This window comes from Odontesthes bonariensis, chromosome 4, assembly GCF_027942865.1.
Source record: "Odontesthes bonariensis isolate fOdoBon6 chromosome 4, fOdoBon6.hap1, whole genome shotgun sequence".
Taxonomy (NCBI): domain Eukaryota; kingdom Metazoa; phylum Chordata; class Actinopteri; order Atheriniformes; family Atherinopsidae; genus Odontesthes; species Odontesthes bonariensis.
In genome coordinates this window covers 20,988,274-21,003,362 of record NC_134509.1, presented here as the reverse complement: position 1 = coordinate 21,003,362, position 15,089 = coordinate 20,988,274, and the positions used below count along the sequence as shown (strand labels likewise).

Below are 15,089 nucleotides of genomic sequence, written 5' to 3'. Positions count from 1 at the left end.
CTCAGAGTCTGCTTGAAATTGTTATCTCAAAACCAGATTAAAACAGTGGCCTTCACTTGTCTATGTCTTTTTTTTTTTTAAAGGAATCAGTTCAAACCACCCGAGATTAGAGTTTTGTCTTTGTTCCGGAAGACCCTCTGCTGACTGTATTTTGGCGATGAAGTTGAAAGGATGGTAATGATACCTGCATACAGTCACTCCAAAGGTCAATTTAGAATAACCAGTCAACACAACATGCATGCTTACTTTGGACAGTGGGAGGAAGCCAGAGTACCCAGAGAGAACCTGTGCATACACAGCGAGAACATGCAAACTCCCCACAGAAAGGCCCGAGCAAGGATTTGTACCAGGAACCCTCTTGCTCTGAGGTGATGGTGCTAACCACCACGCCTCCGTGCAGCTCTAACCACATATTCATGAGGACTAAACTAATAAAAAGCCTTGTTATTTGGATTTCTAAAACAAAATACTTACGGAGTCTGCAGTTAAAAGAGAGTTCTTGCAGAGCTTCACAAGCTGTTGCATCAGGATGATTAAGGATTATAAAACTTTTTCATGGAGATAAGTCAACCCAGAATGGGGCCAAATATGATGGGTGTTCCCAGTAAGCTGTGTCTAAAATGTTGAGCAAGTACAAACAAGAGGGGAATATTGTAAAAGTGAAACATAAAGTTAGATCAAGGAAGAAGTCAGAAAGCCAAAGCAACATGTCTGAAAATAGAAAATCTAACAAAACAAAACAAATGGACAGAAACAGGAGTCGATGTTTGAGAAGAAACTGAAAGAAACCGGCTGAAGGAAAATGGGTTTTTCATCCAGAAAAGTCAAATATAAACCATCAGTAACACCTAAAGAGAGTGTGGAAAAGCAGGTCACAGTGAGCTGAAGAGAAGCAGCCATGGACTGTGGATGGTTGGATGGAAGTGAGATTCAGAGATGAATCACCAATCTGCTTTGGACAAGGAGATGATGCTGGGATTTAAGTTTGGTCCAATGAAACATAGAAAGATGACTGGCTGAAGGAAACAAGCTCATTTCCACCATCAGTGATGATATGGGGCCGATGTCATGTTAAAGGGCCAGAGAAGATGACAGCCATTACCTCTACTTACTTACTTACTTACCTACTTACCTACCTACCTACAGCAATGAGTAGATAAGATGATAATAGCAATGAGTAGATAAAATGATAATATCATCATTAGATAAGTACATTTTTCATCAAAAAAGCTGAACATTTGAACTGAAAAGATTTGAATGTTAGTTGTTATGCAGACAAAAAGTGACATGATCCATGTTTTTTGTGTTTTCTCTCCTTTGGATTTCTACTCTTTTCTATTTATCTTGTAGTTTGCTGGTTCTGTGTCCTTCGTTGGTACTTTGTTTGAACTTTATTCCTTGCATTTGATCATCGGTCTTTAGATTGAATCATTTCCTCTAAACGTCCTCGGTTGCCTTGATCTCGTCCCCAGTTTCCTTCACACTCACCTGTTGTCAATCATTCACAGCTGCACGATCTTGTCTCATCATTCCTCATGTGTATTTAAGCTCCTTGGTTTTGTTCCTTTCTTTTCAGATCTTTGCTGTTCCTCACATTAACTGTAGTCTCTGGCATCTGGTTCCTTGTTTGCCTGCTTATCTCCTTTGTTTGGAATATACACAGAATATTATCTTTAATTTATTCTGTACCCTTTAGCTTATATTCTTCTGTAAGAAAGTGTCCCTTCACCAGTTCGGTTGACAGGTTGCGTTCTTAGAACACTGACTTTTCTAGCATCTGTTACGTTTATTATCCACTCTGCAGCAGGTTGTTCATTAGCACCAACCACAGCACTGATTCTGATAAACAGGTCATTAACTTTGCCTGTTTTTCCATCACAAGTCACAGTTTCAGATTTAAATGTTGCTCTGATGAAAAGTTAGCTCATGCAAAGGCGTTACAGTTAGCTCTGGATGGTTACTCGTATGTTTCACCTGAAACCACTAATGTTAGTCTATCCCTGCAACATGAGTGTTTCAGATTTTGTAATGATCCATCTGTAAAGGTGAATATGCCTCTGGATGAACCAGAACTCTGACCTGCTGGTGGCTCCAGATGAAAAGAGAATGTGTGTAAAAATTCACCAAGCAGCTCACACAATGACAGAAATGTAAACGTGCACACTCACAGCGTGCTGCAGTTTGTAGCTGTGGCTTATCTGGAGGGCTCTTCCACATCTGCTCCACTAGATGGCAGTAGAGCATCAGACTGCGTCATCACTCTGCAATTGAGCCCATCTTGACAACAACGGCTGAATAATTCACACCAGAAAATAATTAGATCAATGTGACCCGCTTGGTTTGGTTCACACTCACATATATCACCACGTTAAGCTGATTTTAAAAGCAGACCCAGACTGTGAGATTGATGTATCTGTGTAGCAGCGAGTAGTTGTGGCTCTTCAGTCTGTCCTAACTGGCAAGATGTAGGAGAAGCCAAACCACAAGCAGGTTAAGAGTTCAAATTCACCACATTATGTGTATCTTACCTAAAGTCTGAGTGTTTATCCAGTCACCGTAAAACATTAATGAGGACAAGCAAGATGAGGAGGAAATGGGGCTACTTTAACATTCAAACCCTGTTTAAATTTTTAGCAGAAGTGGCAGAAGGCTTGAATGTCCATCGTCCAAATGAGCTCATCCATACTGCGTGCAGAACCTGCACTTGTTGGCAAAGCTCTTTACGTGACGGTAACTATCAGATTCCAACACCAGTATTGATTACCTGTGGCCTAAAATGACTGTGTCCATTTACACTTGAGGGCTTGGCGTTTTGCCCAGGTCACACACGTAAGAAGGGACATGAAACCTAAAGACGCAGCTGAACAGCTCAACGATGCACACCACAGCGTAAGTATGAGGACTTTTATTATCAAGATTTCATGCTTCAGTTAATCTAATCTGAAATTCAATAATGGATAGTGCTTTAAAGGGTTATGTTTGCTCTTTTATTTAAGTGGAATTAGATCAACAGGAATAAACCTGTGACTGCTTTGCTGTCATGTAAAACAAAAAGTCAACAATGTTTCACATATCCAGACAAAATAGAAATTTTTCTGGTCTCGGAAGCTCTTAAAATTACATTAAAACACATGACAGTACACTTGATTAATTGATCATCAGTAAGTGTGAGCACCTCTATAAAAGCAGAAGCTTTGGAGCATTCAGGTGTGAGTTAACACGATGCCAAGGAGGAAAGACATCAGCAATAATCTTAGAGAAGCAACTGTTGCTGCCCATCAATCTGGGAAGGGTTATAAGGCCATTTCCAAACTATCTGGAGTCCATCATTCTACAGAGAGAAAGATTATTCACAAGTGGAAAACATTCAGGACAGCTGTTGTGGGAGGGGACATCACATATTATTTAGGGTCAGAATGTTCTCTGTCAAGGTGATGATGGAAGATAGTGTGACAATCGCAGACATAGTGATACGGGACAGAGATTGGCCAGGCATGCACAGAATGTTATCAGGAAGTATAAGAGGATCTCACAAGCTGCCATGTAATATCTTTCAATGTTGTTCCTGTATATAAATTTCCCATAAGAGGCTGCAGAGGTTTTCTCCACAACACTGTCAATTATTCACCCCAAGGTCAAAAACCTTGGGGTGAATAATTGTGCTACATCTCAGACTCTATAGGCCTCAGTTAGCATGTTAAAGGTTAAAGTTCATGACAGCACAGTTAGAAAAAGGCTGAACAAGTATGGCTTGTTTGGAAGGGCTGCAGGAGAAAGCCTCTTCTCTCTAAAAAGAACATGGCAGCACAGCTTAGGTTTGCAAAGCTGCATCTGAACAAACCACAAGACTTCTGGAACAATGTCCTTTGGACAGACCAGACCAAAGTGGAGATGTTTGCTCATAATGCACAGCAGCACGTTTGGAGGAAACCAAACACAGCATATCAGCACAAACACCTCATACCAGCTGTCAAGCACGGTGGTGGAGGGCTGATGATCTGGGCTTGTTCTGCAGCCACAGGACCTGGGCACCTTGCAGTCATTGAGTCCACCATGAACTCCTCTGGATACCAAAGTGTTCTAGAGTCAGATGTGAGGCCGTCTGTCCGACAGCTAAAGCTGGGCTGAAACTGGCTCATCAACAGGACAAAGATCCCAAACACAGCAGCAGATCTACAACAGAATGTGTGAAGAAGAAAAGAATCAAGGTGTTGCAATGGTCCAGTCAAAGTCCAGACCTCAGCCTGACTGAGATGCTGTGGTGGGACCTTCAGAGAGCTGTGCAGAAACCAATGCTGCAAACCTCAATGAGCTGAAGCAGCGCTGGAAAGAAGAGTGGGCCAAGATTCCTCCTCAACCATGAGAGAGACTGATAACATCACACAGGAAACCATTACTTCAGCTCACTGCTGCTGAAGCTGCTGCTACAAGCTGCTGGATCAGCTTAGATTTTCATAAATTGCTTCTGTGTTTTGACTTTGTTAGATAAATGTTAACATAGTGGAATCACGTGATTTTCTTTTTTACGTGACTGTAGCCAGTTAAACACAAAGTCTAAGGGTTCAGAAAAGCTTTACTTTTTCAATCTGAGCTGATGGAACTCTGCTGTACACCTCAGGGCTCATCCTGTTGCATCTAACAGCAGTAAAAATATCAATAAATGTCATGGTGATTGTATGGCAGCTGTACATGTGTATGTGACAACACAAGCACCTCCATGTTGTCATGACAAATGACGTGGGTTTTGCGTCATGAGCTGCTTTTCTTTCTTTTGTTAACTTCAATGAGGGCTGATATTTTGTTCCATCGCTTAAATTAAGTTTGTTAAATAACTTCTGTTACTTGTAGAGGTTTTTTTCTTGCTTTCAAGTCAGAGGTTTGCATTGTGCTGTGAGTCCGTTGAGGTTCAGTTGTCCAAAATAAACCATTCATAAAGAAGGTCTCAGACTAAAACATTATTTGCAAATGTTCCAGCTCTTCTCTGTGCAGACTGTCTCAAACATGGAGGTCTTCCTGATGGATTCAGCTTTCTTTGGCCTCATTGTTTCATTCTTCACTTCGATGGTCAGCTGTGTGTCATCTCTGAGCCACGTGAGCTCTCTTGTGCATGAAATAATGTTGAAACCACACACAGCTGTTCCAGAAACATTTAATTGCCAAGTGTCAAATTACTCGTGCTATTCGGATGAACTCACATCGCGGCTGAAAACCTGTAGTTTCCATTATGTTAACCGAACCAGCTCTCTTTTCTTGTCCTCTCTCTTTGAAGGACACCAACTAAACACCTTTTTCACAGGTTAACCATGTTTCCTGAGTAGTTTCTGAAGTCTGTGACATGATTTGGATGAAATACCGTAGAAATACACTACAACAGCCTCCTTTCAAACATTTACAGCTCCTCTCATAGCAGTTTGATTTGACCAACTTTACTCCATTCCAGTGTGTCTTAACTGAGATCTGTAGCATCTTGAAGCACATTACTGCTGTTTCAGAGAGAAAAAAGTACCAAGCCTGAGAGCTCCCAGCTCAGATTACAACCCACCACAGTGATACAAAAACAGCTGTATTCATTAATACTTACATTTACCTACTGTGTGTAATTTTACCGCTTGAGATTATTAAATTGTTGGCTGAGGCTTTTAAAACTCCACCACAGGGACACTGAACATGTTAATCATCAGTCTGAATCACCATGTCATTCCTCCATCACGTATGGGTTTGATATGCCATGATATTTATCTATGCTACCTTTGAATTAAGTTTGTTTTAATGTCATAAGAGGGTGGTAAGCTCAGTGACAATTGGAAAATCGGTGACCATCTTCCAATCAAGAAAAAAATTGTATTTCCAAGCAGATATAAAACATTCAACACTGGGGGAGATCATTATCATCTCGTTTCTTTTATGGGTGAATTATGAAACTGCTGATGAGCAGAAGCAAAAACGAAGAGCAAGTGAGTTTCATCCTTCCACTTCTGAGGTTCAGCGAACGCAGACTGAAGTGGAAGTTGGGTGGAGATAAGGATTGGGAGGCTGAATTTAGTTGGTCCTGTGATGTACGAATCTGAAAGGCTCACTGAATGATCATTTTTCAGGCCTAAGGGGCCTCACGGGTTGGTCGTGGCTCCAGACGTCCAAATGGATGTTCTCAAGCACAAAAAGTCTTTTGTCTTTTGTTTCACATGTTTCCTTTAAAGTAACACAAGCGAATTTGGCTTCTTTTGCTCTTTGGCTCCTCCTACAGGCGTGTGATGCAACACCACTGTTATAAAAAAAAATCTCTGCGTGAGCCCTACATATTTACAGCCATACACACTGATTTGTTGTGATGTTGAAGAGGTAACAAAGACGCCCCCCCCCCAAAAAAAAAAAAAAAAAAAAAAATTTGTCAGGGGACCATAAAGCAAAGTCGTGAACTTCGGTATCTCAGCTGTCCCGTGGGCACTCCTGGACAGTTTCAGGCTTGGGATGTGCATAATAGATGCATCAGAGTCAAAATGACTCAGAAGAACGTCATTTTAAGGTTCACAAACTTCTCAAGTGTTGCTTTAATATGGTATCCAAACTCTTTGGAGATGTGCATGCTAATTTGATCCTAAGCCCCGCCCACTGCACAGTTCACAGCCCTTTTACATGTTTCATGGTCAGACTAAAGACACAGCTGTACATACATGACCTCTGGATGCACAGCATAACACACCAGCAATGTTATTTCACTGCCTTGGAAACATATGATATTAATCTGGTTGCTGCTGAGCTGGTTGCATAATGAAGCAGCTCATAATTTGTGTTCATCTCTTATGTCTGCAGCCTTATTAACTCCGTGTTTCATAAACCTTAGAGCCTAATTTGATTTCTGCCTGGTTATTAGATTGTCTCATCGGTGCTTGTCCTCTGCTGTTTGTCCTTCAGCTAAACAGATGTGATCAGTCGGTGAGTTTTTATGAACGCAGCACTGCGCCGCACAGAGAGAGATGGAAAAAAACCGAGCTTACAAAAGGGGGAGGAGCCACGGCGTCAGACCAGATTCATGACAGAGAGGGGAGGAGAGGACTACAGAGAGTAGCTCCACCGCCGTCCTCCGGTACCACACTTCATCTCTAACGGCGTGATTGAACGTTAGGCTGTTTGAGATATTTAGTTTTTTCGCCGCGTTTGTTTTTGTGTTGCGAACTTCTGCGGTTAGCTTCTTAGCTTTGTAGCCCGGCTACATGGCCAGCTAGCACAACAAAGCTAACTATTATCTGCGGACCCGGTGAAGTGAAGACCCGAGGAGAGGAATGGCAAGAGTTCACTCCGGTTGCCCATCCAGAAGAAACACCGACTAACTAGACGAAACCAGTCCACGTTTATTTACCTCGTTCAGTCACCGGTAAGTACCGGTTATGAGACTTGTGTAGAGCTAAAGCCGGTTTGTAAAGTCAGCGATAGCATGCTGGCTAGTGTTAATCAGCCAGAAGTGTTATTGTGTTAGCTAACGTTAAGGAGTTCACGCGGCGCAACGCCAGCATTTGTGACCAAGTTATTAAAGGAATTTAGAAAATTAGGCCATTACATAAATGCTCATTTGATAACGGTACCTTTTAATTTCATTCAGGTATCCTAACTGTTGTCATAGAAATAAGATTTGGACATACATTTTGAGAGGTTTGTTGACCCTGATGCTATTTAAACATTTTGTAAAGCAATATTTGGTCAGCAGTTATTTTTCCTTTATTTGCATTATACATTGCACTCTTTACAGTAACTGTTTTATTCATTGTAACCGTTTCTTCTTCGCATCTATTGGCTGCTTTACACTTCAGTGTTATACTTTACCATTTGGGAAAGTCTGTGTCTTTTAATATTAATAATTGCAACTGTTTATTGCTTTTGCTGTTTTGTCTTTAGTTGGACATCACCATGGAGAACACGTGTTGCCTTTAAATGTGTCCATATATAAATGGCTTTAAAGTCTGTGAGTCAAACAGCATCATTTCTAAGGCGCCACCCTGTTTGGGAATAAAAATAAATGAAAAATTCCCTTTATAAACATTAGCTGTGGTTATAAATCTGAGTTTGGTTTGTCATCTGCTTAAATGTTGTTAACCACCCCCAAGAGGAGTTGAGTTTGAACAGGAATATCTACTAAATGTCTCTCATTTTCATAATTAGTTGTACTTGTAATGTTGATCTAGGAGTGTTCAGTCTAACCTGTTTTTAAAGCAGCTTTCAGTTCCTGTTACAACGAAAAACTAAAAGCAGACCAAACTAAAAACTATCAGGAAAGTGTGCCTGTAAACACAAGGCTGTTAGATATAAGGAGATGGAATCCAATATGTTTTCAGACAGAGACCCACTGCTGAATGTCTTGTTTAAAGTCATCAAAGTCTTCTGGTTTACACATACTGAGGTGCCGTAATTGTCCTCTTTTGGCCTGTCTTTGAAGTCGCTAACCGATGCTGAATCATGACGGTAATTGCTTGTTGCAGTAGTAAAGTGTTGTTTAAAGAAGAAACTTTGGATACGTGTTAGTTGCCTGTTAGCCTGGTTATTATAGTCTGTCTATCCTGATCTAAGCTAGCCCCGAGGTGCACAACACAACAACATTGGACAGAAAATAAGCACAAAAAACCTTCAGAAAACACAAGAACGTTTAAAAAAAAAAAAAAAATACACAAGAAAAGCCTCATCAGTAAACATAAAAACAGTTTTTCTGACTTTGTTCTTGTGTTTTCGTCAGTGTTGTTTTGTCTCATAGAGTTGTGTGTTGTAGCTCAGAGCCACTGTGCTGTTTTTTAGAGAGTTGCCTCACTCCCGTCCTCGCAGACGTGCCCCCGCAGCAGAGCTGGAGTTAGAAACATGTAACAGCACGCCGGGCAGCATCACGACTCATGAAGTCTGAGCTACACATTGCACCCACACAGAAATACTCAGGGTAAACGCATAGCTTGATTTGTAAAAACACCCTTCTTATCTTCCAGCATGCAGAACATTCCACAACAAGGTTTTACACATTTTTTTTTACATCTGGAACGTTCGAAAGGAGGCCAGAAAATACGTCACATGCTGGAATGTGTTGCTTACATTTTAAAGAATGAGCAGAGCCTGCTTTTTTAAAAAATGATTTCATGCATTGTTGTGATGTGTTGCTTTAGCAGAGACTGCAGCTGAACTTAGTTTAGTCGTTTCCCCCCGTAGTTTGCAGTTAAAAACGTCACTGCGGCGGTGAAGCTATCTGATAAACGAGCGGGAAATGCTGCATCCATTGATCAGCAAGCTCCTCGGTCACGGCTCAGGAGATTTTCCCTCTGCAGCTCCGCACTGTACACAGTGTTCTTATTTCTTGGGCTGTTTGAGACCATAACACAACCACCTTGCATAATTCCAGCCGACGGCCAGAACACACCTTTACATAATTGTCTCGTGTCACACAGGCACGTGCAGGCGAAATAGTGGCAAAAGTAAATCAGATGCATCGCCCCACCTCTGCTTTTGAGAAATGAAAAACCTCTGATTGTCATTTTTAAATGTCTTTTCTGATTGGTTTGCTCTTATTTCTGTCTAGATTGTTGGTGATACCGTAACCCCCATCATGGTGCAGAAGTATCAGTCGCCCGTGCGGGTGTACAAGCATCCTTTCGAGCTGGTGATGGCGGTAAGTATGTTTACCTGTCGCCGCTGTCAACCTTCTGTTCACATGAATTTTGCATGCCGTAGGTGCAGAGTTATGAAATGCTGGTGGGTGGGCGGTCATGCTGAGAAGAGACAGCTTCTAACATTACGCTGCTGCATCACCATCACACCTGATGTCTGAGCAAACAAAACCGAACATTTGCAGATGAGCTTTTAGAGATTCTCAAACTTGAAGAATAACACTGGCTGTAGCACAAACCACTCTCTGGTTTTATGTAATGTCGCTGCTCTCTGAGGTGGTGAACCTTACATTCGCACACTAAGCCTCACGTCAAACAGAGGACCGGCTAAACGCCGTGATCGTAGTCCTTTTGCAGCATAAAAAATTCAGTGTTTTGCACGGGCCGGCTGGTTTCCTGTGTGTGCTTTTGTTAAAGCTCCAGGCAGAGTGCTCATGTTGAAGGCTGATTTGCATGTTTGTCTTCTTTCTTTTTGCTGCTCAGCAGCTTTTTCTTGTGCCATCTGTGCCTCTGTGTCTTAAATTCTAGGCTTGTGTTAATTTCCCCTCTCTGTGTCTGCTCTGCCACATCCAGCTGACTCTCACTCTTTACCCGAGTAGATGAGGGATTGGTGGGTGTTCGACAGGGTTCACTGCTGAGCTGCCTGCAGTGTAAAGTCTGTTCCTGCTTTAGTGTCAGGACAACGCAGGCTCTGGGACTCAATTTAGAAGACATTCTTATTCTCTTTCAAACCATAATTCTGTATTATTTATACCAGATCTTTAAAATGAAGAATAATAATAAATACTTTGCTTTATAAACTGCAATCAGAGAAGAATCAATGGTTTACAGAACTTAGAGATACCTTTCTATGGTCTCAGCTGCTATTTAAATGTTCTTGGCCTGATTATACCACCATCAATTTAAGCCAAAACCTCAAATTCACCAGATGATTGATTAATTTAAACTTATAATGACTTGAAAGTTACTTTGAAGTGGTGCTATTTCACCTCAGCATGCTCATGCTTTAAGTGCTCAGTATTCCAGATAGGTGCTATTTTCTTTAAATGGAAATCAGCTTTCTATGCCGGCACGAGGGAGGATCCAGGAGTAAATGCAGGAGCACTAAATCTCTTTAGCACAGCCTGGATTCAGCAGCGGGCAAACAGATAGCTATAAATAGAGGGCTGGTACCTACACCTTAGTCAACTCGTGCTGCCAAAGGGGGGAAGTGGTGATAATAGCAAGCTAGACTGATTTGTAAGCTGGAGATGACCCACATCTGGAACCCTGAGTATTTTTAAAACAGGGCAGGAAACCAATAAGGTGCTTGTGTAATGTGACATAATTATAAAACACAGAACAGTCAGTACCTGTAGCTCATATGTTCGTATTTAGAGAAAGAATTCTGACTCTTTGGAGCCCCGTTTGGTGAATTTCTTGCTTTTATGTGACATTTCTCTGCAGTGTTGTTGCAGATACTGCAGAGCAGACTTGATGGTGCGTCACAACACTAACTCTGCTCTCTCTTTTTCTCTTTTACTGAAAAGTGATTGCGACTTCTCCCTTCTCACTTCCTCTAGCTGTTGTGTCACCATTGCCACAGCGCAGTATAGAAAACATCCTGGGTTTGTGGGAAATTGTCATATGATACAATGCTCTGTTTTACGCACTGTGCTGACAAGAATCAGCCTCTTTGTGCCAGCGATACTTTTGTCTGTCAGTGTGTTAAGAAGGTTTTACATATCAGGCAGCCATTGCAGGGCAGTTCCAAATAGTCTGAGCATTTAAGCCCTTAGCTTTCTCTTTCAGACGCCTTTGAAATATGACTTCTCGCTTCCATCCAGTGATCGATGATAGTTGACATTTTGCTTTTAGGAATTTGGTGCTCTCTCTGCACTTGACTCTGTTGTTTGGACACTGTCATGTCGTTGAAATGCCGATTTACTAATTCGAGGCTAACAACCCAGGCTCGAGATTCCTCTGCCTGAGCCTTTGAATGCATTCCTTTAGTCAGGATGAAATGCAGCAACTCTTCACATGGCCCTGAGGAGCCACTCTGCTTACTGACGGGAGCTATCAAAGTCCTTCTACCTCTGGCTCAACCTTTAGCGTACTCTCAGATGCCCTTTAGATGTCCTTGTTCACAGGGGTCACTGTGCCCTCTCTGAGCAGAGTGTTCTCAGGACTTTTAGTACTTTTGGCAGATTAAAGCACAATCAAGTGTAGAAATAAATCTACACATAAGCTACATTGGCATCCGGTTATTTTTAAGAATAGAATAACTCGCCGCTAACACGTTTTGTTCTGATTTGTTCATAAAACTGTGAACGTAGCATCACAGACAGCTTTTACTGCCCTTATTGGATAACTGTGTTCTGTACTTTTTACCCGACCAAACACAGACTTTAGTTGACCTGGGTTAATGTGCATTTTACAGGTGTAAACCCCCCCTTTACCCATTAATGCTCAAGACTTTATTTAAAAAAGCCTCTAAAGCCTGACAGTTTTCTAGGAAACTCTAAAGCCTCTGGAAACATGTAGTAAAAACCATTTGATTGGTTAACCCTTCAACATGTTTAACATGTTTATCAGAGTTTCTTTGATATAAAAATCTTTGATATTTTTGCTGTGGAAACCCTATTCTCGTCTCTTGCTCTGTTTTGCATGGATAAAAGTGAAGTAAGGAAACGTGTCGGCACATTTTTTTTATTTTATTTTTTTAATCTCCCTCAGCTACAGCAGGCCCTTGTTTTCTGCCGCTGTGTCTCAATAACAGGAAACGTAGTTGATGCTGTTGTTGCCATTATTGCAGCAGTCCAGTCTCGTAGCCTCTGGTCTGTCCTCGGGGAGTCGCAGTGGAATGTCGAAAGCTCAACACAACACCCCTCCTGTTGTTTCTGGCCTGGAGGGACAGAAGCTTCCAGCACAAAGCAGCAGATGAAGGACCTCAGTTGTCACACGAGGAGAAAAACAATAAAAACAGAGGGTGGATTAGTGCATGTCCACTAACTTAAACCTGCCACAGCTGAGCTCGAAGGACGGTAACGATGCTTCCGGTCCCTCATGTGCACGCTTTAGAGAAAGGCAATGTTGTGCATCAAAGCTTATTGTTAGCTGAACCTGCTCCATGGAAACATTTGGGTCTGACTAATCCACAAAGTGCTGTTGTTCTGCCCCGTCCCAGCAGAGTTTCTGCAGCGGAGGAAACAGGATGTGCTGTCTTAGTTTAATGTCTGCTGGGCATGTTGGCACCCTCAGCAGCAGGAGACATTTCCTTCTTATTGCCTAAACTCTCTTTTGTCAGTCGGAGCCACAGAAATGGATACGTGTTTTAGAAATGAAATGGTTTCCTTATAACAGTCAAGTGGGTTTCAGAAGCAAGCTGGACTGCTTTCAAAATGCTCTCAGGATTTGAGCTTAGATGAGGCGATGCAGACGTGCGGTTTAATAACCACAGATGGGGAAAAAACATGGAGCAGGAAAGCCACAAAAGGGGCCGATTAAAGGGTCACAGGCTGCGTTAGCTACCTGTAAATACTGTGGCTTCTGGGCTATAATTTGAGGCTCTCTTTAAGTTTTAGTGTCTCACCCTCTGTGGTGCAATGGTTAAAGTGTGCACTATGCACACTTATGGAAACTGGTCTGGAAGCTGCTACAGTGCACCCAGTGTTGTTTGTGCACCTCCTCTCACCTCATTGTTCCTGAATAAAGGATGTTTTTAGGTTGATGGAAGCAGCACCAGCACAGGGAAACACAAGATTTAAATAAAGCCGGTTTAATCAGATAAGTCCAGATGGACAGTGGTGATTGTCGGCGGGGTGAGATTGTCTTTGACCTGTTGTTACTCTGCTTTTGCATCTACAGAACTGTGTCACCTGAATTGGACTCCCATCTGTGCTGTGTTAGTTTTGTTTGCCCTGTTTTTACTCTGCGTTGCTCCCACGACTCCCTGATTCACGGAGCATCAGCCAGGAATACTTATGAGCTGTGTGAGCTTTCTGCAGAACAAATATCTTAAGAACATTACGGCGGAATGCCATTGTTTGTTTTCCCAGTTAGTTGGTTGAATAACGCTTAAACTCACCTGTCACATATTTCCCCCTTCCTGCTATAACTTGTTTTCTCCACGTTGACTCAGCAGCCAATTATTTTGAGTGTGCACTGTTAAGCCAATGTTTCTAAAGTTGGCTCATCCCGCTGTCCCCCTTCCCTCCGTCTAGCCTGGCTCAGCGCAGCGCAGCTCTGCCAGGGTGTCATCCTGTTCCACCATGTTCTGACCCACTTATGGCCAGGATTGGTTAAGGCTTTTACGACCCAATTCTCCATCTCTGAAGCTTTCTGGGCTTGACTCTATTGGCTGCTATGTGGCTCGCATCCCTTCACGGTCCTACTGCTGCAGGCGGCTGCTTCTGCAAGCAAACACTCCTTCATGTTAGGCTTGTTTTAGCAGGGAAATTGGGTCATTTTGTTGCGGGGAAACTTTTCCACAGAAAAAGAGAGCAGAGGATAATGGAATGAAAGACGATGCACTTCTGCTTGAACTCTCAAGGGAGGTATAATGTCACAAAGGAAATTCTGTGCGCCTGCTTTGGTGAAATGTTTTATTATGTGAGCTTGTATCATCAGCTTTCCCCATCCCTGTCCACCCGCCTCTCTGAATCAGACCGTCAGAGCTTTGCCTGCTTTGCTTAATTCACTTACTCTGTTGTTTGCCAAAAATAATTAAATCACGGCCTGCTTCAGAAGGATGAGCTTACAGTGCAGCATGCTCCCTCAACAAGCATCAAAGTAGCACTGTGCCGTCACCACCATGTGATTTCATTCACTTATCACTAAGGACATTCATTAATTTTCTTTGCTGCTGCAAGGTTGAGATGCTGCCTCCGTGGCTCCCCTCCCCCAGCCAGCTTCCCTCTGCAAGACACAGATGGATGTGTGTGCACATACTTACACAATTGACCCTTTAGCGTGGTTTACTCTGCAGTCAGTGTGGCAGTGGATAGTGACTCAGATCTGTGCGGCAGCGGCAGTGACGTTGGTGTGTATGTTGTGTTGTGACAGCTGATTTGTATGCTCGCTGGCATCTTTCTCTAATGATATGCTTTAGCTTGTCAAAGCTTTTTCTCCTCACTTGCAGCGATATGATGTTAAATGTCGAGCTTGGCTCGATTGGATGCCTTTTGAGTTCAAATAAAGGCCAAAGTTTTAATTCTAAAATCTTTCCTTGTTGCTTGTAGGACATTAATAGTCGTCATGGCAACAATTCCTGAACAAATCTAAGCGTTTCCTCTTAGTAATCTTATAACTGTGGTGTAAGAAGGCGAAGAAGCAGCAATGAATGCCCTGCCAGCTCCCCTCTTTCCTTTACCGTTACTCCTGGTGTTAATAATGCTCCAGGTTCCTGTAACTCGCTGCTCATATGTAGCAGTGTGGTTTAGACTCCATGTAGGATGAGGATTTAATACATTTTTA

The 15,089-nt window shown here is 42.3% G+C and overlaps 1 protein-coding gene across 4 annotated transcripts in view; it reads left to right on the top strand.

The window, feature by feature from the left end:
• Nucleotides 1-7,036: 7,036 nt before the first annotated feature.
• The window catches only part of LOC142378665 (SEC14-like protein 1), a 29,810-nt gene continuing 21,757 nt past the window's right edge, over nt 7,037-15,089 (top strand). For 3 of the 4 annotated variants that reach the window (XM_075463444.1, XM_075463440.1, XM_075463439.1), the window contains exons 1-2: nt 7,037-7,372; nt 9,548-9,637. In XM_075463444.1, coding sequence (XP_075319559.1) covers nt 9,575-9,637 — 63 coding nt within the window. In that variant the 5' untranslated portion in view covers nt 7,037-7,372; nt 9,548-9,574. The remainder of the gene's footprint in view (nt 7,373-9,547; nt 9,638-15,089) is intronic. The other variant, XM_075463441.1, reaches the window with a different exon arrangement.